The sequence below is a fragment of the Cydia splendana genome, chromosome 13 (assembly GCF_910591565.1).
Source record: "Cydia splendana chromosome 13, ilCydSple1.2, whole genome shotgun sequence".
NCBI classification, from domain to species: Eukaryota; Metazoa; Arthropoda; class Insecta; order Lepidoptera; family Tortricidae; genus Cydia; species Cydia splendana.
The window spans coordinates 17,831,418-17,856,396 of NC_085972.1; the positions used below are offsets into that span (position 1 = coordinate 17,831,418).

The 24,979-nt window shown below is 39.9% G+C and overlaps 1 protein-coding gene and 1 long non-coding RNA gene across 2 annotated transcripts in view; both read right to left on the reverse strand.

Moving 5' to 3' along the window:
* Nucleotides 1–108: 108 nt before the first annotated feature.
* The window catches only part of LOC134796255 (uncharacterized), a 289,712-nt gene continuing 264,841 nt past the window's right edge, over nt 109–24,979 (reverse strand). The window contains exon 2 of the long non-coding RNA XR_010144901.1: nt 109–1,050. This is a non-coding gene — a long non-coding RNA (uncharacterized LOC134796255). The remainder of the gene's footprint in view (nt 1,051–24,979) is intronic.
* The window catches only part of LOC134796249 (palmitoyltransferase ZDHHC8), a 46,260-nt gene continuing 26,076 nt past the window's right edge, over nt 4,796–24,979 (reverse strand). The window contains exons 6-9 of the mRNA XM_063768297.1: nt 21,314–21,482; nt 16,731–16,921; nt 16,241–16,393; nt 4,796–5,834 (exon numbers count right to left, since the gene is read on the reverse strand). Of these exons, the coding sequence (XP_063624367.1) occupies nt 5,408–5,834; nt 16,241–16,393; nt 16,731–16,921; nt 21,314–21,482 (940 nt within the window). The 3' untranslated portion in view covers nt 4,796–5,407. The remainder of the gene's footprint in view (nt 5,835–16,240; nt 16,394–16,730; nt 16,922–21,313; nt 21,483–24,979) is intronic.

A 24,979-nucleotide genomic window follows, 5' to 3' on the forward strand; every position in this document is an offset into this window, starting at 1 on the left:
TTTCCATATATTATCATTGTAATAACTTGGTTTTATGTTATAAGATCCATGAATAACCCTTTGTAGTATAGGATTAGCTACCGAAATCAATTGAAATGAAACCAAAAATTGATTAAATTGAGTTTAATATCAATAAAATAAGAAAATTATTTACACAAATTTTATCAAAATACAAAAATAAAACACTGTCACATACATATTAGGTATCAACGACTTGAGGTTCTAATAATACACATTAGTCTTAAATAAATGTGTTGCAGCACAGCTGTCAGTGTTCAAAACACGTCGAGTTTGGGAAAACAAATCAATGTCAGATAACCTAACATTTAGTTTGATGTAAACAGAGTTATTCGGTAGAGATCATTTCCCCATAAAATTAAATATGAGCAATGAATACAGGCCCAACCACACCGTATGCCACACCGCCGTGTTGCATGGCTTAGGGTGGTATTCCACACGTCCAATATTTGATCAGATTTGTATTTTTTTTATGTGAGTGCACATTTGACCAAATTTTGGATAGGTGGAATTCCACCCTTAAGCATTCGAGAGTACGGTAGGTACGCAAGCCATGAACTACACAGTTAGAAGGAACAAGCATAATGCATGCAGTGTGTTTCGGCCTTAAGCCGCTGCGCGGTTAGACAAATTATATAAGGCTACATTTAGTTACGGTTTTAAAACTCCAATCTGGCAAGATTTGTCAAGGCGATAGACATAGGGCTACTAAGATTAACTTGGCAGCGCAATATCGTTAACTTAGTAGATATAGCTAGATGGTGTTCTGATGTACCTACCTAACTGGATTGCCAAATGTTAGCGCTTGGATACCTAGTAACCGCATAATAACGTACGACGCCGTAATGGTTTAAACGAAAATTCCATTTTAACACCGTATATTTTAAGCTTTATGGAATCGGTCGTCATAACAGTAGTTATAGGCCCCGTGCATGAACTATAGGGGGCAGCATAGGAGCCGTCAGATTTTTGGCGCGAGGCGTAAATGTGTCGTTTATGCTTCCGATGTAGCCCACAAGATGGCAGAACCTACTATGCACAAGGAAACGTACTGACGAGAACGGTAGCACTTGCTTAGGCGATGTACATGTGCACATATAGATGGTCAACCAAATCTTGTCAGTAGAAAAAGGCGCGAAATTCAAATTTTCTATGAGACGACATCCCTTCGCGCCTACATTTTTCAAATTTGTCGCCTTTTTCTACTGACAAGATCTGCTTGACCAAGTATATGTTTCAGACTCAGGCCACAAGATGGCAGTGGCAGACCCTCCAATGCGTACGGTCCCTATAACCGCTAAAAACATGTTTTTGTTTCTAATTATATTTTGAAATGTTTTAACCGCTCTTTATTTCTAAGTGCCCAACGGCTCATCTTTATAATACTATTAGGGCCACTTGGGCGTTCCAGTACCCTGGAACGCGCAAGCGGCCCTTAGACATTCAACCACAACATTGAATAACTCTGTTCAAACAAACTAAAATGTAAATTAATACTTTACCTTCTTAAAAACAAAACACCATGTATTCCTTTACCACTCTAACTGCATTTGACTAACCTACCATTTGGACTTGCTCGAGGTACTTATTCCCTTGAACATAAAAATCTTTTAAAACCCATTTGTAATAACTTATTTGTAACTATTATACAGTACGGTTTCAAACAATTCAATTAGGTATATAATTTAAGTACGCACCGTCAAAAATGCTAGCCAATATAATTTTATTTTTACTTTTCGATTTCGACCACCACAATCAGTTCAGTCACTCAAGAGCAGAGAAAAAAAGTGTAATTTTGTATGAAAATATTTATACAAGATGACCTGTATTCGATGCTCTTGAGTCTTACATTTTTTCGGTAAGATCCGTCCATCCAACCATATAATACAAAGCAGCTGAAGATATATAAATAGATCTGGGCTTCTTCAAAACAAGAATTATTTAGTTATTACTGAACCAGCAGCTACTACTTTGGCCCTATCATCATATCCCACGGTATGTGATTAGACCTAAATAAATTAATATTCAATTTGCAATAGAAAATCTAGATCTTTCATTTTATCTAACAACACAAGAACCCATTTCAGTAGCTACTTTTCGGTAAAAAGCGCTTTATGAATCAAGATTAGCTGGACAGAATATAATGACTAATGACTCTGTGGTGGTCAGAGTTCACATAATAATCCTATGTAGGTTCGAAAAACTGCATGGTTTGCTAGCTATATGAACACGAAATAGGTTTCTTCATCCATTTGACAACCACAGAAGGGTTAGGCCAAAATAATATGGCAGTGTAAGGCTCAATCCCATCTCTAACTCTATAAAAACGACGTTCTCATAAAAAAGGTACTATTTTGTCAGTCAAAAGGGAAGGTTGATAAGTGGCACTTCGTAAACCACTCACATAATGGTACCTTTTGCTTGGTCACGAGACAGTTGATGACAATAATGAAATCTACAAAAAAACTCAATATGAGTTTACTCCGACGAGTTTCATATTTTACGAAATGGATGAAGAAATCCTATCAGCGAATGTGATATAAATAAATGAAAAACGGAATGTTGTCTCTATAATACAATGTCAGTTAAATATGAAATTAATGATCCTTTTCCAAGTATAGGCCGTTCACAATCTAAGCACTGCTTGACAAAATTTTTGCACAATTTACACACGCTACACACTAAAGGCAGCCGTATAGGAAACGTGATTTGTCATAAAATCACGTTGAGTATGCAGCGACCTTAACACATCTGATATGTTCAGGAAAAAAACACGTTACCGAATAAATAAGGAAGAAACAGTGATTATGATCAAATAGTTATTCACAAATGCTATTACACATTCTATACAAAATTATTCTTAGGACTGTTTTACATCGCAAGATATTTACATACTTAACCTTAATAAATTATAAGACATACGGTTTCTGTACAATATGTTGGTACGCAAAAGTGACCCTAACGCACCAATTCTTATTACCTAAGTTGAATACAAATAGAAGAGATGTAAGTATTTGAAGCATTTAAGGTCACTTTTGCTTTAAAATAACCACATACCAAGCAGTTCCAAATCAAGCTGGACTCTAATAGTTTCCTAAAGAATTGTAGCAGTTATTTTTCGAGTATCAGCCTATTTGAGCCTGCCCGACTTATAGATTGTCATTACATAAATATATGATATTATGTACACAAAACAATAATCTCGGCCACTGATGTGACATTGATTACATTAACGTGTAGATATACAATTTACCTAGCTATAGCGCACGTGTTAGATAACTTAGATACATATCGTAAGAAGAAAATATGTTTGTATATGAATTCTCTATTATAAAAATCTAAGTATTGCGTTATTAGGACGAAAAATTAGGAAATCGAGATCATTGAGAACATTTTATCCTTTCTTAGAAAACACGTATAACACCTTTCATAGTTGGTTAAAAGAGTGTACGGTGTTTTGCTCTTAGTGTGACCTTTTTACATGTACATTTAGGTCTTTACCTTTCATTTTTAGTGTTCCGTAAAAAACTTTATTCACGGAACACATTTTTTTACTCATGTTTAGCCCTCAGAGCGATTTAAGTATCAAACAAATACACATAGTACATATGATAATAAACTCAATGAGAGGTTTTACTAGGTGCCATCTTAATACAGTCCTATAAAACAATTGTATTCAGAACTTTCAGTATCAAATGATATACACCTTAGTCGGTAGTTAAAATTTAATTTTAACGTCATCGCATAAAATAGTCAATATCTGTTGATTACACTAAGATTTTGACTAAGAATTCCCTTCTTTACAATAGCATGCCATGTTTACTTTTATATTCATATAAGCTCTGTCAATAATTAAAATGAAAAGTTGTAAAGCGTTGTTGGTTATGAAATGTACATTAAGTATAATTGTGGGATGCTCCAGCGCTGCTTTTGTTGACCTAAATAAATGAGAATTTATATGCGATAATGGATCTACCTGTGGCAGTGTAAGCATTTAACAGATCACAAACTATACTATTAATGTTGGTTTACGTCGTTATAGCACAGTTACGGACTCGAAAACTGCTCTGATGTGTAAGGGAGACAGCGATAACTCAGGAAGCATTTTCAGAAGTCTGTTAGGAATGCCATCCGGGCCGGGTGCTTTCCTGGGTCTCAACTGTCGGATATAGTACACCAGGTCTTCTGGTGTGACTGAGCGAATGAGGGGGGGGGGGGGTCTTATGGTATAGCGATGTCCCCACCGGAGCGGCGTGCGAACGCATTACATTTTGGTGCCGTGACCAGGATATTTTTATTCAGTTAGGATATTAATTATATTATATATATTATATCTTTTAAAGCAAGTGTAACATAATAAATCTAATCTGGTGATATGGTTACGGGCTTTAGATCACGATCATAACTGCCACAGATAATCTATGAAAAATGAAGTTTCCAGTAACAGATTGCGCGCTAAGCTATGTGTCTACGGAATATTTGGCACATACATTACCAGAGTCAATCTTTTACTTCTTTACGTGTATAAAATGTCAGTGCTATGTGATTGTGGATTCCTAGTGTTACGTATAAGTGCTACATCAATACTGAGTTTTGTAGTTTGTGTCAAATATTTGTACAGTCGCCGAGCCACAGAAGTAACAGATCGAGTCTGTACATATTCTCGCTCACACCGAGTTCGAAACTAAGAAAATTGAAGCAGTAACAAATCAGTCAATTCCGTAACCACGGGTCTCCTTGGCGTACATTAAACCTAAAGGAAAAACATACAACAGCCCAAAGAAATCTTATTTTTTATAAATATATTTTATACAGAATAATTGAGACACACTAATTGTCGATACAATTTCTATATACTTCTATAATTGTCATCTCGGAATCACAACACTGGGGGGGACTATGTACACGCTCTGTCAACAAAGTTAAATATAATTCAACAATACAAATCGCTCACAAATATACATACATATAAAACTCTAATTACACCTTACGAGCAATAACCCGAGTCTTACATTTAATCGCTATTGACTATAATAGTAACGTTACACAATCACTCCTCACCGCGAACCTACTCTATGGCTTGAGGATACAAAATGCTGACCGGCGGCCTGATACTCTCCAATAAGTTCAAAATCGAATATCTAAATTTACACGTAGGTTTTCTAGGTTTTCCATGGTCAATTTCAGTGATCATTGTGCGTTACAACATTAAACAAAAAATAACAAACACGTTCTTTGGAATCACACGCGGGCCGCACTCGGAGCACTAGACGAACCGAACGTCCGGTATCGCGGGGGTCGAGAACGTAAAACCGAGTCGAATCGTCACACGCTAAGGTAACATCGGAACGTTGAACACATAGAACGTCTCTTTAAAAGTTCGGGCGTCTCAAACGGATATCTCGTAGTTGCAGTCGTAGACGGAGGCGCGGTCGGGCGGGTCGGCGGGCGGCGCGCGCGCCTCCAGCTGGTCCTGCACCTCGAGCGCGCGCACGAAGGAGAGCGGCCGGGGGGGGTGCGGCTGCGGGGGGTGCGGGGGGTGCGGCCGCCGGCGCGGCTGCGGCGACGGCGCCGGCGGGAACACGGGCACGCCGCCGCGCGGGGCCGGCCGCTCGGCCCACAGGTAGTTGCCGCGCTGCGGGGAGGCGGCCAGCTCGCGGATGTCGTCGGCCGTGGGGCGGTGCGGGTGCGGCTGCGGCGGCGGCGGGTCGCGCAGCAGCTCGCCCTCGGACAGGAAGCGGCGCTGCGGGGAGGCGGCGCGGCCGACGCCGATGAAGTCGGGCCGGCGCGGCGCGGTGGGCGTGCCCGGGTTGGACCTGTGCGCCGCAGCGTCAGGGGTTTAATCGCGCGAGCTCGTCGGAGCCCGAGCTATCGTTATCGTACGGCCTACGGACAGAGGAAAAGGGAGCTGCGGGACGAAGCGTTTGCACGTGCGAGCGCGCGACCCACGTCGCCGCCGGACCCCACCCGAGTTCAGAATGTATACAGTTTTGGTTTGACTAGTGTTTCCAACATGGAGTTGCAGTATTGTGATGGGATTCATTCGCTCTATATAGTTCACAAAGCTTGTGAAATGATCTACCACTTGTAAACACCATGTGACTATAATTATCCTTCGCTACTTGTAAACATAATTTTTCAAAGAAATTACAAAACATTAGTTTATTCACTCTAAAGTGTTTAGAGATATTAATGACAGCAATTTAAACGCCCATAAGCCTGTCCGATTTCTTAAGATCAAGTTCGCCATACATATACTGTGGCGTACTTGATCTTAGTAAACGGACGGGCTATACTCGGGAACTTTTTGCAACTCCAATGTGTAAACACGTTAAAATTAGTTTCAAATCAAACTACACAAACATGGTCTATCTCTAAAAGGCATTAGTATATCTTTGCAACTAAGTGTGTCCTTTCTCCGACGTCACAAGATACACTAAGGCCCTTCCCCATATAAATGTAAACGCATACCGCGTAAAAAATATCTGAACAGTCGAACCGGTCCGTCGGCGGCGGCCGCTACTGCGGGGAGCATGCCAACGCCACATGCCTCAATGTACAATTATACACTATCATACACTACTCTACGGCAAGCTACGCGCCGGCTTTCCTGATGAAACATTGAAGAATCTATATCTTATTTGTAAAATGGCTTGTGTGATGGTTTTTATATATTTTTTAAATTTCAATGATCGGTAAATATAGTCCACCGCTAGAATGGAAATTCGAAATTGCGTTAGCTGCGTTACCTGCCTTTCTATCGCTCTTGCATATCTGATAACACCGCTTCCGTTAACACCACTCCGCTGCACCAAAACTTCTATAAAATTTTCGATGTCTGGTAATAACTTTCCTATTTCCCAATAACTCTTCTGGAAAAACCTTTATAATTTTAACTACATACCCATTACTTTTCTACTTTTACTTTTTACTTTGTATTTAACTTTTACATAAGTAGGTATAATTGCTTAAGAAATATGCTGTCATGAGTTAAAAAATAATAATGATCATGTATACAACCCCTAAAAAAATGTTTCATCAGAAAAGCACGACCCGCGAACGGCAGTGCAACGACCATAAAATGGCTGTAATGTTCTTAAGATCCACATTCACCTAGATACAGGTCCAAATATGTACAAGGTCCGAGCTGAACATACCAAGCATATCTGTACAATCACAAAGTAGATTTACTTTAAATTAGTTTAAATTACAGAATGAAAATATAGATCGTGAATAGCAATGTGTAGTGTTGGGTAGGACTCGAGTCCTTTGAGTCCTCGCTTCAAGACTCGACTCAATTTTTCAGACTCTTATAATTAAGTCCGTACTCGAGTTCTTTTCAACTTGATAGAGACTCGAGTCTTTTGTAGACTTGAGTCCTTTTCAGAGAACTCTCGATTAAAAAAAAAACGAAACGCATTATTCTTAGGAATAATTTGTGGATTAGGTACACAAATCATACAATAACGCCTAATTTATTTACTGTTTTTTAGGAACAACCTATTAAATTTTTCACGAAGTCTTTATTAGGAGGCTCGAGTCCTTTTGGAGGTGCTCTTAAAAGAGAGTCAACGAAGGACTCGACTCGGGACTTACAAGACTCAGAAGTTTTTTAAGCGCAGTCTCGTAAAAACGAGCTGAGTTGTTCAAATTCAGACTCAAAGCGCTAGAGTTCCTACCAACACTAGCAATGTGCTTTAAAAAACTTGCGTAAAAGTATTGAGCGTTAAAAATGGATGAAAAACATGAAAGAAATAACTTTAGGACAATAATGACAAACACTGAATACCCATTACCATAGATTCATGTGGTCTATCATAATTCGACCATCGACAAAAGATGGTAGCCGTTATCAGCCATAGTATAGTGCGTCACACGCCTGCGGTCCATTTTGTCACAACAGCTTGCAAATAAAAACGAAATTTTACTTTTAGTATACTCAAGGTACATTTTAAGTTCTGCCTAAACTTACTAAAACTTAAAAAATCATTTCAAAATGTAAGCAGAAACGACAGAACTCAAAAAGTTCCTAATTATAAATAAATAAGTTTATAAAATTTGCACACACTCGTCAAACAACCATGCTATAAAAAATACAGAACAATATAAGGAAGCAATGCCGTTTGTACTAAAACCAAATAGAATATACAAAAGGCAAAAAGCATTGGATTCCCTGTATCGAGTTTTTATTTTTGTAATAATCTTTTGATAAATACATACCTATTATAGCCAATTCAGTTTTTAAACTAATTACCAACCTGTCAGATAGGTTTTTAAAGCTATATCGATTAGCAAAAACCCAAAATAAGAGGTGCACTCGCGAATATATATTTACAGTTCAGATAGAATTCTTATAAGTATAAGACAAGCATTAGTAGGAAAAAAGAGAATTTGAAATAAGAGGCGGATTGTCAAAGTAAACTATGTAGCCACAGTAAATTTACTGCTGTCTTTTGACAGAAGATTAAAACAGTTAGAACGCCATTTGACATTGATCCTTATTCTTTCACTGACATGTGTTAATTTGTTAAATATCAAAAAGTAACGCCATCTACTCGACACACGGTCAAAGGTATGGTGCAATCCTTTCGAGCGATGACGCCATACCTCTGGCCTACGGTTGAGTAGATGGCGTTACATTTTGACATTTAACAAATTTAACACATATCAGTGCAAGAATAAGGATCAAAGTCAAATGGCGTTGTAAAAGTTTTAATCTTCTGTCGAAAGATGGCTGTAAATGTCCTGTGGCTACATAATTTACATAACAGTAACTCTATACACTCTACTCTCTTTGGTGGGAATAAATACAAAAAAAAACCAGTTAAGAAAAATGAGGTTATGTCTCTTATGAGAATTCCATCTTGGCTTTGTTTCACGAGAGTACCAACTTATGTTTTTAGAAATATAAACTGGCAATATTTTTCTATAAACTTATGGCGCTATTCATAAACGCGTTACTGGCCTAAATTACCTATTAATCGTTTGTCTTTATCTGTCATTTTGACTTATGTATTTGTAAGAAAGAGATAAGACACAATTTAACTAAATCAGGCCCGAAGTTTTATGAATAAAGGGTTAGAGTATCCGTTAACAATATTTGGGGCAAAATTACAACATTTACAACTATCATCTACATTGTTTGCTACAATAAAACAGTGTACAGCTTAATTTGAACCTTCGCAAATTAAGATAAGGTTGACAATTGTTTGCCACTATTGGACGCCTGGCGGCTAAAAGGTGTATTTTTATAGGTTTTACTCTAAATATGACTAACGGTAACTCATCAATAGCCATATATATTGCCCGTTTATAACTAAAAAACATCACTTGCCCCGCGAATCAAGGCTAACTTCACAGAAACCAGTTAACTGACCAAAAAGGACCTTACACCATTCAACAAGGTCCATTATTGGCCAGTCAACGTCAATATTAAAAGGTTATCAACACACAAAACACAAGAACGAGTTACCGTCGACACGTCGGCGATATGCGTTAGGTCCACCTGCCGCGCGTAAGCGGTAAACGTACAGATTTCATTACGTTTGCAACATTACTTCCTTAGTCGGTGGTGTTCGAAATTGAACTTTAAATCAAGGGCCATAAAGTTCCTTTTTCTTTAAAGTAAATGTACTTTTTTTGGAACCGACAATGAAAGCAATGTCAACAAACTATTATAGTTCAGATAGGGGGTTAAGTTGCAGGTTGGGAGGCAACAGTTAATTTGGAAGAGCGGGGTCAGAATGGAAATTTGATTATCAAAAACTGAGCTTAACATGAATTTATAATAGATAACCTTTACGGCCATTGGAATTACAATCAATGATATTAGATAATAGAGTTGAATTTCCTTTTTAATGGAGCGGATCAAGCCAAATGGAACTCTATTCCATTTCATAATGAATTAATTTTAAATGGCGGTAAAGTACTGGTATTAGGACCGTAGGACGCTAGAACTAAGAGTCCAGAACCAACGGTAAATAAAAAAAAACACTGATGTCAATTTAAATTTTATAAGTTATTTTTTAATACTACTTGATATAATGTAGCAAATGTCTTCTAAGGAATTTATTAAACTATCGAAAGCACTATAGCAAAAATGCGTAGCAGAAATATATTCTCTAGGGTAGGCTAATTGTAAACTCTATTATATTTACATATAAATAAATTTTTACATGTTATGCTCAGTTTTTAAATATATTTTAGAAGAGTATATTCATATAACATACATTATATTATACACATATATTAATAGATTTATATATAATTCTAAATGTAACATGACATCAAGGTTTGCTCAAATTTGGCCCTTATATCAATTTATTTATATTTAAACAGGGAGGCTAAAAAAATAACTGCATTTCCGTTGCCAGGGAGGTTTTGGGATTATACTTAGCAACTTTTACTATGGGACCAACCCCGAAATCGCGAATTGGTCCCATAGTAAAAGTCGCTCAGTATAATCCCAAAACCTCCCTGGCAACAGGAATGCAGTTCTTTTTTTAGCTACCCTGTATGATTCTTTTCGTCTTGACACCTTAGCTGTCAATAAGGAACGATTTCTAAAAGCATTTCTATGCCTATAGCTCCTTATTGACAACCATTAAATGTTCCTTTTGTCTGACACGTACACATTTTATTCTTAAAATGGCTAAAATGGAGTCAAACCTTCAAACATAACGAAGCAATGTACACCAGTGACACATTAATAAAAAAGTGTACCCAAATATTATTCACTGCTAAACATGTGAGACTGCAAACCAATGTACATGCAAATCATAACCGCTAATCCATTTAAAAAGAAAAACAAAGCGATGCAGTTCAAAGTGGACTGGGGAATTTAGTATCAAAGACATTTTAGTATAAACATGGACGAATAAAACGAGGTAGTTCAAGAGTTCATAAATATGTATACATTGCTTCACATTAATCCATTGCAATAAGGAGAAAAAAATTATACTTAATTATGAACTCGACTGTAACATTCGAATGTATTACTGTTGCGATATTAGGTACTGACGGCCTACCGTGAACCACGTTCGACGTGTTGCTCTGTCGCACTTGTAAATTCGTTCGTAAGTGTGACAGGGAGGCAACACGTCGAACGTGGTTGATATCGCCAGTGTGACCGGCAATTTCCTTGATCAAATGAGTAACAGATATAACGGCGACATCAGTAACATCGAAAAAGTAATGTAGCTGACATCCGAATGTTGTCAACCGACAACGTCTAAACAAAATATTGTTCCTCCAAAACTGACGTTTGATGTCGCCACTACCGCAGCTGGTCTCGGGGTGGTATTATTTACAAATATATTTGTCCTATGTGTATTTGTCTCACATTTTGCTTAATGAGAGAGAGAGACTCAATGACATTGGACCAAGAAATTGGACAGGTGGAATACCACCCTCAGTTCCATCCCTTGTGTTTGGCGCTTAGACCTGTGGTCATAACTTGACTTCTTTTCAATAGATGGCGCTGAATTGTAGGAATGCGACTTTGTATAGACATTGTTAGTATTGTTTTATTCGTCCATGGTACCAAAGACAAGTAAATAACGCTATCCCATACAAAGCTGCGTTTGTCATATAACTGAAAATCCGTGGACATGAACTTAGCGCGATTTAGTACGTTATTAGTATCTACTTAATACGCCATCTAGTGATAATACTGGGAAACTTTTATAATTGCAGGGGATTTAAAATTTTATTCACTTGTCTTTTGTATGGTTAACGTTTATGGGAAAAGGCCATGATATAATGGGAACTCATAATAAATACCTATTTAAACAATTCTTCAATAATATATTGAGTAATTCTCATTTTAGTGCATTTTAATGCACCGGGAATAATTTGGATCACAATAATAGTCACGGAAGCACATTATGTAAAATTTCTTAATTACATTTGAGCCGAAATTTAAAGAAACTCCCATCTAAACTAAAGAGACCAAAAAATAATGTTATTTTGTAAAGTGATGTATAAAAAAATAAAAATGTTTTAATTATAGGTACTTATACTTTTGCGCAAAAATTCAGTTTTTATAGCGACGTGTTTAACACATATTCAGTTTAAGATATTTCGTCAAATTTAAATAAAAAACTCACTTCTTTATGAGAGTAACTTAAAGCTCTTTAGCTGTCAAATTTGTGCCACAAATTATTCTTAAGCTTAAACTCTTGCAATGTCAGAAAGACAGATCTTTGGCAAAGAGTGCAATTTCTCTTTTCATGTTTTAATTATCGCACTCCAAATATCAATTTATCCTCAAAAACTTTAAATTCCAGCTCAAATATCTTGCACATACCTTTGCACGGGACTGCTGCGCGCATTACTCCGAGCGACTTAATAAGCTGTTGCATGGTGGCTGGCTCCATCATAGTGGAGGGGCTCTATCACTACACGGACTTTTAAACTCCAGCTCGACTACATACCTCCGCAAGAGACTGCTGTCGGCGAGCGGCGTTGCCACTCCGAGCGACGTGATGCGCTGTTGCATGGTGGCTGGCTCCGTCATAGTGGAGGGGCTCTATCACCACGTGGACTTTTAAACTCCTTCTCAACTATCCACATACCTCCGCACAGGACTGCTGAAGGCGAGCGGCGTTGCCACTCCGAGCGACGTGATGAGCTGTTGCATGGTGGCTGGCGCCATCATAGTGGACGGGCTCTATCACCACGTGGACTTTTAAACTCCTTCTCAACTATCCACATACCTCCGCACAGGACTGCTGAAGGCGAGCGGCGTTGCCACTCCGAGCGACGTGATGCGCTGTTGCATGGTGGCTGGCGCCATCATAGTGGAGGGGCTCTATCACCACACGGACTTTTAAACTCCAGCTCGACTACAGACCTCCGCAAGAGACTGCTGTCGGCGAGCGGCGTTGCCACTCCCAGCGACGTGATGCGCTGTTGCATGGTGGCTGGCTCCATCATAGTGGAGGGGCTCTATCACCACACGGACTTTTAAACTCCAGCTCGACTACATACCTCCGCAAGAGACTGCTGTCGGCGAGCGGCGTTGCCACTCCGAGCGACGTGATGCGCTGTTGCATGGTGGCTGGCTCCATCATAGTGGAGGGGCTCTATCACCACGTGGACTTTTAAACTCCAGCTCGACTACATACCTCCGCAAGAGACTGCTGTCGGCGAGCGGCGTTGCCACTCCGAGCGACGTGATGCGCTGTTGCATGGTGGCTGGCTGCATCATAGTGGAGGCAGGCCTCCGTCACACGCTCAAGGCCACGCGCTATATGCCTACCGCTCGGCGTATCGTCGACGATACAACCGACAGAGGGCCGCCGGACGCCCGCCTCAGCGCTCGCACCGCATTGCACCGCGCGTTTCCCGCGCTTATGCTTCGAAATGCCGAAACCACGTAATTATTGTGCAGTAGATGGGTGAAAAAGTCAAAAAACAAAGGAAAAAGCCTATAATAAAAAATCATCTTTTTATGGCGGGCTAAAGGTCCCACCTGAAAGTTTAATAATTATATTGAAGGGTTAGAAAAAGTATTTTTAAATAACTTTGACGACGTAATAATTAATCGGCCTGGTAGCACCGTATTACAACTTTTAAAAACCGTTGATTGTCTGTTGCTTTGCTCCTGAATATTTATTAAAATTATTTACGCGATTTAGGATATTTTCAACTACTTATTAAATTTTAATAACAGAGAATTCCGACAAGTGAAAAAATTATAAATCATTATATTAAAACTAAAACATATTTGATTCGCAACATTCGTTTTATTACAATAATCATCATAGGTAGGGTAGCTACAACCCTAGCGCATTCTTACGATGACGCGTTGGCACGTGACTCGAACGGCGGGCAACACAGTCTCGACTCTTTGTGCGCGTAATTATAGTACATTTCTTCTTGTCCTGAGCAGCAGGTATTATTATTAAGGTTCTGTAGGCTATTATAGCGTAGGTATTTTTGCTTTTGTTTGGGAATGAAGTATCTGTTACGTAGTAACTATTTATTAATCTGTGGTGGAGGGCTCTATCACCACACGGACTTTTAAACTCCAGCTCAACTATCTACATTCTACATACCTCCGCACAGGACTGCTGACTTCGAGCGGCGTTGCCAATCCGAGCGACTTGATGCGCTGTTGCATGGTGGGCGACGGCCGGGAGCCGTTCACACCGCCGTAGCGGAGCGGCTCCATCACTACGCGGTTCTTTAAACTCCAGCTCAACTATCTACATACCTCCGCACCGAACTGCTGAAGGCGAGCGGCGTTGCCACTCCGAGCGACTTAATACGCTGTTGCATGGTGGGCGACGGCCGGGAGCCGTTTACACCGGCTGCGGTACCGGTAGCGGTGCGGCTACATTACTACGCGGACCTTTAAGCTCCAGCACAATTACATACCTCCGCACGGGACTGGTCACGGCGAGCGGCGTTGCCACTCCGAGCGACGTGATGCGCTGTTGCATGGTGGCTGGCTCCATCATAGTGGAGGGGCTCTATCACCACGTGGACTTTTAAACTCCAGCTCGACTACATACCTCCGCAAGAGACTGCTGTCGGCGAGCGGCGTTGCCACTCCGAGCGACGTGATGCGCTGTTGCATGGTGGCTGGCTGCATCATAGTGGAGGCAGGCCTCCGTCACACGCTCAAGGCCACGCGCTATATGCCTACCGCTCGGCGTATCGTCGACGATACAACCGACAGAGGGCCGCCGGACGCCCGCCTCAGCGCTCGCACCGCATTGCACCGCGCGTTTCCCGCGCTTATGCTTCGAAATGCCGAAACCACGTAATTATTGTGCAGTAGATGGGTGAAAAAGTCAAAAAACAAAGGAAAAAGCCTATAATAAAAAATCATCTTTTTATGGCGGGCTAAAGGTCCCACCTGAAAGTTTAATAATTATATTGAAGGGTTAGAAAAAGTATTTTTAAATAACTTTGACGACGTAATAATTAATCGGCCTGGTAGCACCGTATTACAACTTTTAAAAACCGTTGATTGTCTGTTGCTTTGCTCCTGAATATTTATTAAAATTATTTACGCGATTTAGGATATTTTCAACTACTTATTAAATTTTAATAACAGAGAATTCCGACAAGTGAAAAAATTATAAATCATTATATTAAAACTAAAACATATTTGATTCGCAACATTCGTTTTATTACAATAATCATCATAGGTAGGGTAGCTACAACCCTAGCGCATTCTTACGATGACGCGTTGGCACGTGACTCGAACGGCGGGCAACACAGTCTCGACTCTTTGTGCGCGTAATTATAGTACATTTCTTCTTGTCCTGAGCAGCAGGTATTATTATTAAGGTTCTGTAGGCTATTATAGCGTAGGTATTTTTGCTTTTGTTTGGGAATGAAGTATCTGTTACGTAGTAACTATTTATTAATCTGTGGTGGAGGGCTCTATCACCACACGGACTTTTAAACTCCAGCTCAACTATCTACATTCTACATACCTCCGCACAGGACTGCTGACTTCGAGCGGCGTTGCCAATCCGAGCGACTTGATGCGCTGTTGCATGGTGGGCGACGGCCGGGAGCCGTTCACACCGCCGTAGCGGAGCGGCTCCATCACTACGCGGTTCTTTAAACTCCAGCTCAACTATCTACATACCTCCGCACCGAACTGCTGAAGGCGAGCGGCGTTGCCACTCCGAGCGACTTAATACGCTGTTGCATGGTGGGCGACGGCCGGGAGCCGTTTACACCGGCTGCGGTACCGGTAGCGGTGCGGCTACATTACTACGCGGACCTTTAAGCTCCAGCACAATTACATACCTCCGCACGGGACTGGTCACGGCGAGCGGCGTTGCCACTCCGAGCGACTTGATGCGCTGTTGCATGGCGGGCGGCGTTCACACCGCCGTAGCGGTGCGGCTACATTACTACGCGGACCTTTAAGCTCCAGCTCAAATTACATACCTCCGCACAGGACTGCTCACGGCGAGCGGCTTTATGCCGCGACTTGATGCGCTGTTGCATGGTGGGCGACGGCCGGGCGGCGTTCACACCGCCGTAGCGGTGCGGCTACATTACTACGCGGACCTTTAAGCTCCAGCTCAAATTACATACCTCCGCACAGGACTGCTCACGGCGAGCGGCGTTGCCACTCCGAGCGACTTGATGCGCTGTTGCATGGTGGGCGACGGCCGGGCGGCGTTCACACCGCCGTAGCGGTGCGGATACGTTACTACGCGGACCTTTAAGCTCCAGCTCAATTACATACCTCCGCACGGGACTGGTCACGGCGAGCGGCGTTGCCACTCCGAGCGACTTGATGCGCTGTTGCATGGTGGGCGACGGCCGGGCGCCGTTCGCGCCGCCGTCGTATCGAAGAGGTTCCATCACTACGCGGTAGCCGGTGGTTGTGTTGCCGTGGCTGGAATGAACGTGCTAGAATGTTATTGTCATCACAATAAAGTTACACAGTCGGGCCTCACACATGAATACCTAAGAGGAATGGACTGGAAAGTTGGAAACTGGAGCCTGCATAGAAATGCTCATTGCTCTCATTCAACTACTATACATTACGCCGCCGCCGCCAAATAAGTGGTCGGCGCCCTAGCTAAGCCTTGGCTGTTCGAATGCTAACCTGGCCTAATATCTTTGGATGTGTCGTGTACTTGTTTTCTCTTAGATCCTTAGTTCGCGCCGGAGCCACAGCGCTACACCGGCGGCGGAGTGGCTCGCAGTCGGCGTGTCCGCCTCACACTCACCTAGTGTTCCTAGAGAGCGGGCTGAGCCGCGGGTAGTGATGTCGCGGCGGCAGGTGATGGTCGGCGGGCGGGAACAGGTTCGCGCCGGAGCCGCGGCGCTGCATCGGCGGCGGCGTGGGCTCGCAGTCGGCGGACTGGGAGGCGCCCGGCCCTTCCATCTCGCAGGAGGGCTCCTCGCGGCCGGGGGATAGCTGGTGGGGCTTGGATGGTTAGTGACGGTATTACGTGGCTAGCACGAATCATTTATAAATAGAAGATTTGTGCATAAACGAGATCATCAGAATATTAATTATTTGTATGGTAATTTGTATTTTATTTTGCATTACCAAATTTTGGTCTGTCTTACAATGTTTTAAGTTGTGTCTCTTATTATACTTAGTTCTTTTAGTACAATTAAAGAATACTTTTAAATAAATTAAAAAGAAGTAAAGTTAATTAGTAGGTATGGAAATAAATGCTCGTAATATTTTATCCTGAAGTATTAATAGTATGAAAGCGAAGTTGTCATGATCAACAACTGGTAAATAAAGATCACCTGCGACCAAAAAGTCGAAAAAAGTGTTGAAAAAACGCAAATCTGTCAAATCAAATAAAGTACATAAAAAATAAATAAGTATATTTTTAATGATATCGGATATGGTTCCGTTTTGTAGACTACAAAACTACAATGTACGATTTTCTCTCGAGTTACAATACCACTGCTGGTCATAACGTCATTTCTGATGGACGAGAGTGTAAGGTCTAAATATAAATGCTATAATAATACTTATGTTTGCTCAAAATATGTAGTGCTAGTGTAAAATGACTGTATGAAAATTTTATGGTCTAATTCATACTAAAATTTAAAAATGTTATCACAGTTAACTACAGACAGTTAAATTTTAAATAACCAACAGATATGGTAAACGAATAACTAATCTAATCTTACGGATACTTCACAAAACGAAAACAATCCGTCTCCTACAAATATAACATACTTAACTTAAAATATAAATTCAGTAAAATCTAACAAATCACCTGATCCCCAGAAGCATTAAAAGAAATGTTAGAAAGTAGAGAGCCAGACATACCCATGTCTTCAATTCACGAAAAACGTAAAAGTGCAAGTGCAATAATCGACCTTATGTGGTGAATTGAAGGTATGTTATAGTTTGCTCTAAAAGCATGATAACTAAACAGTCTAGTTAGCTCTAGGATGTAATAAAAGGAAAAGTAGATGAACTTTATACAATGAAGTGAGTGACTGGAAATGTTCCAGAGTTTAAGAAGCGTATTTTTTCTGAATTTATACTCTATTAGTCTATTCCATTAGCACATTAAAAGAGTGTAAACAAACCACGTGACTCAGTCATTTAGCCAATGAGATATTTTTTTTGTATCTGTGGAATTATATCATTGAGTAGGTAACCACGACATGGTATTGTTTATTTACATTATTAAAAGGTCCTAATGGAATAGAGTATAGAATTTTCTGTTTCTCAATAGTGTTGAGATAGAATTTTGAATATGTACAATAATACACAGAGCCTCACCCGGCTCACACCAATATAATATATGAAGCCTTCACCGTGAATTACATGTCATTTTTTTCTTTTTGTAGCTATTTGTTTCTATAATTTCATTATTTATAACTTTTATAAGAAAAGCAATATCTACAGTATACAGGGTGTCCCTAGCCATTGGACAAAGCCGAAATGTACATATGCATTAGGGTATTTAGGACCAGTATACAAAGTATCATAACAATCGATGTAGCGGTTACGAAGAAATTAACAAATTACGATTTTTTTACTTTGGAGCAACCTGTATGTGTTAGTAGCTCCTAAGGTAATAAATAGTATGAAACCTTCTTCGACCGTTTTGATTATCTTTTTTATTTATGACATTAATAATGATTCTGACTTTTGACAAATGTCATCATTGCTGCACATTTTCAAACAAATTGTCAAAAGCACTGCCAATGATTAATACAGTATGTTTCTTTTTGTTGTCGATATTGGAAATAACTTTTGTTTGATAATTTATTTTTTTATCTTTTGTTCTAATTAAAAAAATATTACCGTTAGAGCATTTCTGAGAAGTAACCCTACGTGGGATTTCAGGGTTTGTCCAATGGCTAAGGTCACCCTGTATACACAATTACACATTCGACTTAAAATCTTTTTACATATGTCGTATGAAGATTTTTTTATGAAGTCATCTTACTTTTCATTTTATATGGTATGTTAATCTATCATGGCATATGAGCGATTGAGGGGGCTAGACAAATACCACGATGAGAACCTTAATGGCCTAATATGAAATGGCACTAAGATGAACCTATAGTATTTAGATGTAGTTTGATTAGTATTATTAGTATTGATTTGAATGAAATAGAATCCATGCAATATTAAAAAAAAGTAACATACTCTTAAGTATATTTAGAAAGTTTCTAGAGTATTAACTGTATTAATTGTAAATAGGTATAGTAAATTAGTAAAGGATAGCTATCCGATGAAATAGTTATAATCCATGCAATGTTTAACCAAAATTAGGTTATAAGAAAATGAATTTTAAATGAGGGATAGATTAAAGATAGGAGTAAAACTTTATTTATTTAAGTTAATTAGCATGTGTATTACTTCTGATTACAAGTATATTTTAGATGTTCCATGAAAACCAATTTCACTCTTGAATAAATGATTTGCTCCTAGTAATAAGACCCACAAAACTTTTATTTCCGAACCTATTAAAAGTTCATCATATTCTCGACCCAAACTCAACTGTTATGATTTTGAATCTGCGACCTCCCATTATCCAATCAAATTGTCAGTAAATTATGTACAAATGTAGTGCATAATCGTATTCCATCCTATTTTCTTGGAAACGGTCGTATTTGTCATGCCACTTCAGTCAACCTTAGTAGTTTTTGTACCGAGACTGACTAAATAGCAAGACACGTTCGTACGTTCCCGTGAAAATACGAGGAAAAAATATTATGTACTACATCTGTTATATGTACATAATTTTGTACGTAGGGCCTCGAGAGGTACTTTCTGTGTGGTAAATAGTTGATAACTCGTTGTTAAAACTTTCTGTTTCTGTTTTACTGTTTCCCCGCAACAGTAGTGCATACCCCAAGCAAGCTAAACATTAATACACAACATATTTGTACATTATATTACACTGTGTACTGTGTTTTTATTAAATTCCTTTTGACCTTATTCCATGGTCACATGATCCATATTTCTCTAGCTTTTTGCTATTAAGCTGCGTAATGAATTTTTAACAACGAGTTACTTATTGATTGCCATTTACATATTATTGACAAAAGCTTTTGGTTCCATCCTGTTCGTCCGGAACCGCAAATATATTATTAAAAATATAAATTTAAAAAAGCCAACATAGTTTATTGAACGACATGTATACATACATATGACATCATACGTGAAATCTAAACTTGAAGTTTTGTTTTTGTCAATAAATAGTAATACGCAGTCTATTCACATGTATAAAGACATATATGTTAATACTAGAGATATGCATGCAGAAAGTGTTTAAAATCTTGCTAATGTTTTTAGACCATTCTATAAAATTTCTATAGATTTTTATTATGAAAAAGAATCCCAGAGGCAATGTTGAGAAACTTCTGAGTGTATTCCACGTGGAAAGTTTCGTAATTTTATAAACTTTTTGCCGGCATATCAATAGTTTATACACGAAAGCGCGCTCCAATATGGCCTGAACACCGCCATTAAATCCGTGGAGGTTCCGGACCATTACAGGGAGTAAGCCCTGAAGCTAAAACCCACTGTTTGTCACTTGTCAAACTAGTGTTCTATGAAAAAGGAACTTTCGTGTACGATTTTAGGCTTGGCCACACCGACTGCACGAAGTCTAAGTGTAAGGCCTGAGTGGACGCTCGAGTTGAGCGTGCAGCGGGGCGGGGCGTGAGGCGTGCATGTTAAACAAATGCAAACGTATAGGAGCGGCCTTAGTGCACGCTGCTGAAATCACTTGTGAGCCCGACGCCACGCTGCCCGCCCCGCCGAACGCTCCGCTTCGAGCGTCCACTCAGGCCTTACACTAAGTGAAAACTGCTGCGTCACACTGCGTAGTCACTACCACGTATGTGATGCGGGCGTTCACCCCAAATTAGCGTCTCGAGCGTCGGCGTCTAGTCAACTCTATGACTGCTGCTCGACGCAACTTTGGCGCACTATTTCCTATAACGCCGACGTACAAACGACGCTAGTAAGATCTAACGGCACGGCCACACGACATTGCGCGACTGGCGGCGGCAACCATAGCACCGAACTTTTCGTTCCCACCTATGGTTGCCGCCACCGCCGCCGCCGGTCACGCAGTCGTACCCGGGCAGTAAGGCGTACATAGTCAATGTGACCAAGACTTATAGCTGATTTACACGGCGTGCGAACTCGCATGCGATTTTAGTTACATTGCGGACTGTTGATTACCTCCAATTCAACCAACCAATCAAAACCCGCAACGGTATGAAACTCGCATGCGAGTTCTCGCATCGTCTAAATCAGCCTTTACTCTAGCTTACAACCTAGCAACAGCACCAAGCGTCTGGCTCTCACCTTGTTATAGTGGGCGTGCGCGCCGACCACGCGGTGCGCCGTCCCGTTGTCGGCCGTGTACGTCTTTACCTGGTGGTCGGTCGCGATCGTCGATATGCCCGAGTCGGAGGGCGGCCGGAGCTCGCGGCGCTTCTTGCCCTTGTATACGTATTTCGATGGCCGGACTAGGCTGGAAGAAAAGAGAGGGGGTTTATTTTATAGAAAACCCTTAGGGCTGATTTAGACGGCGCGCGAACTCGCATGCGATTTTAGTTACATTGCGGACTGTTGGTCACGTCCAATTCAACCGACCGATCATTAACCGCAATGTAATAAAACTCGCATGCGAGTTCTCGCATCGTCTAAATGAGCCCTTATTCATAAACGCGCTACAAAAAGCTCAATTAGCTAATAGAGTTAGATCAAGAATAGTCTGCAGCGATTTTCATAGCCCACGCAGTGCAAGTGTTATTTTAAACGTCAAACTTCTATGAAATTATGCCGCATAAATAACACTTGCACTGCATGGCTATCAAAATCGCTGCAGACTTTTCTTGGTCTAACTCAATCTAATCGTTTGTCTTTATCTGTCATTTTGGCTTATGTATTTGTAAGAAAGGGATAAAACATAATTTAACTAAATCAGGCCCGTAAAGTTCTATGAATAAGGGGGTAAAACATCAAAATACAGGTTTATTTTCCAATTTTCCATCATACTCTACGGAAGTATTAACGACTAACTGCAAAATTGTGAAAAACATAAATTTACTGATTCACATAAAACTTTGAAACCAAAAGGGACAAACTGGTTTCTTTTTTCACAATTTTGGGATTAGTTATTTAAATTAAATGTTGACTTCGAACTGGAGAAAAAATCGACATGTCCGCGATATAACTTGAAAATACAGTCAATTGTTACCTTACCACTCTACGTTGGAAATTACATAATGAAATAACAATACTACAAACAACAATACATTAGACTGCATAAAATTACACAGCTAACCCAAAGAAAGGGTTATCCCATTTGGTTGTCAAGTAGTTTAGGTATTAACATTTCTCTCACAGGAACATATTATACAAGGATTACCGCTCAGTAAGAACCTCTAAGCCGTATTTTCTGCATTTTCCCCGTGTGTGGGTGTCGAACGGAGATTTAGTTTCCTGAAATTGAATCGAATCGTTGTGCGGAAATAAGTACCACCGTGAACTGTATCGAATAGTAATATTTTTATTTCTTATAAAGCTCTATAGGTTTCACATTATTATTGGTTGAGATCTTTTATTGATGCCTAATACTGCCCGATATTGTCTATATGCTACGTATGTGATAGTAGTACAAAAGGGACGATTACGCTCGATGTGGCAAATGTAAGCGTCACGAATGTTTACAGTTTTGCTACGGCGAGCAGTGGCGTAGCTAGGCGTGGGCAAAGTGGGTCGTCGCCCACGGCCTCGCGCTCGAAGGGGACTCGCGCGAGGTCCTTTCGGTCGGGCTCATAGAAGAAAAGGACCTCTCAGACGCGACTTCGCCGACGGCTAGATTAGTTCACGCTACGCCACTGACGGCGAGCCCAAATTTTCAGATCTGTCAACTGTCCAAAAACATCGTGTTATACAGGCAAAATACAACATAACACGAAATAATAACATAACACGAATAACACAACAAACTCTCAAAATAAACTTACTTTCTCCGAGATAAATTATTGTTACTCATACGCAAAATATATAAATTCGATAAAGATCACGAAACATTATCAGAAAGAAATATTCAACTCAATTCCGTGGTCGAAATAATCGTTATTCCAGACGTATTCGTTGGTTGGGCCGAAATTAAATTAGGATACGAAGCCACAGGGTACGTAGTCGAGGATAATAATTGGGGGACATAAGACATAAACATGTTACTGAACTTACGACAGAACAGTACCTACCGTGAGAAAATCTAATTTTCCACACAAGGGAGTTTGCACTTATTTTGTTTTGTTTGCTATTTCTTTGGAGACAATACAAAGGATTTTCTCTTCAAATATAGCTCAGAAATAGGAAAACACAAATACCTACTATATTTCCACTCGTGTTGAATAGTATCTTGAAAGTATAATATTCCAATAAGAGGGCAGTCAGAAACCTCGTAACGCCATCATGTAAAATTTTACATGTGTATGGATGGAGTGAGTGCGCGCCCCCCCCTTAAAAATACATTTTTATAAATTTTAACTTGCAAACTAAGCAGCGACTCACAAAATAGTCCTACATTCCAAATATCATTAAAGTATAGGTAGTTTCCGAATAAAATGACTGTGACATAAGGACAGACGGACATGACGAAACTCTATGGGTTCCGTTTTTGTCATTTTGGCACCCCTAAAAAGTAGGAAAGCGGACTGTGAAACAGGAGAGGATAGAAAATTATGAGAGATGAACGTGCCCTGAGGTTTTTATGACCACACATGTGTGACACATCATTACATCACTTATCTCACTAAAGAAATAATCAGATTTTATGTCAGGATGTATGGATATGAAAACATAGCTTATATGAGAATATATCGTATCACTCATTGTATAGGAATCAATTGGTATAGAGGTCCAATTTGTAAACCCCGCCGACATTTGCCTTCACTCAACCGAATCGTCTCGATAAATTGAAAACCAGTGGGAAGAGAAGGCACATATTATACAAATGCCTTCCTTTTCAAGTCGGTTTATTCTTCTTTTATGGAAGAAGCCTGATTTAGAAAATACAATATTTGAAGACGTTACACAAATCGATCACCACAACGAAACAAAGCTTGCACGGCGACTGACTTGAAACCACGAAAAATTCCGGTAACTGGCAATCACTAATGCCATCTAGACAAACATTAATATTAATTTTCACCACACCAGCTCGGAAAGGCTTACTTTGCACTTCAAAAACTGACAGCAAAGTTGCATTTTATTCACATGTGAGGCAAAATAATCAAACGCAAATTATGAGTTGTTTTCTTATGGTAGCAGGTAGAATTGACTTTTAAATGATGATTTTGGATGATAAATATTTAATAACATTCATATGGATTTGATTTGGTTTGATTTTGTTTGACATTTTACATATTTAATATTTGCTTCGGGTTGGTGTGGTGAAAATTAATTTTCACAAGGTGTTCACAATATCTGAACGCGCGTTAGAGTGAAATGAGAGTGAAATGGAGACGTGTTCAGATATTTTTGAGCGCCTTAGCCGCTCCGATATATCTGATGGCGACTGTACTATGGGTTAGTACATACCCGGCGATAAATTAATATTCATTTTTGTCTAGATGGCATTAGTGATTGCCAGATAACGGAATTTTTCGTGGTTTCAAATATGTTTTAATGTGTTCAAAACGCAAAAGTTTTCAAATGTTTATGTTTCATTGTTTTTCCTGGAGCTACTTATTTCACTTTATGAACGAATAAGGTGGGTATGCACTTTTGCACCCCGGTGTACAGCCACCTGCAATAATATGTTTCTTTTCGAAGGTCGCAAAAATATGTGACACCCTCTTATGGCTCTACAAATAAGATCGTGTCAGATATTTTTGCGGCCTTTGAAGAGTAAAATATTATTGAAGATGACTGTAAATAGACTAGCATGTGTGCTTGGCTGTATGTTTGAAGGAACGCAACACCATTCCATGGCTTTGTCATTAGTAAGTG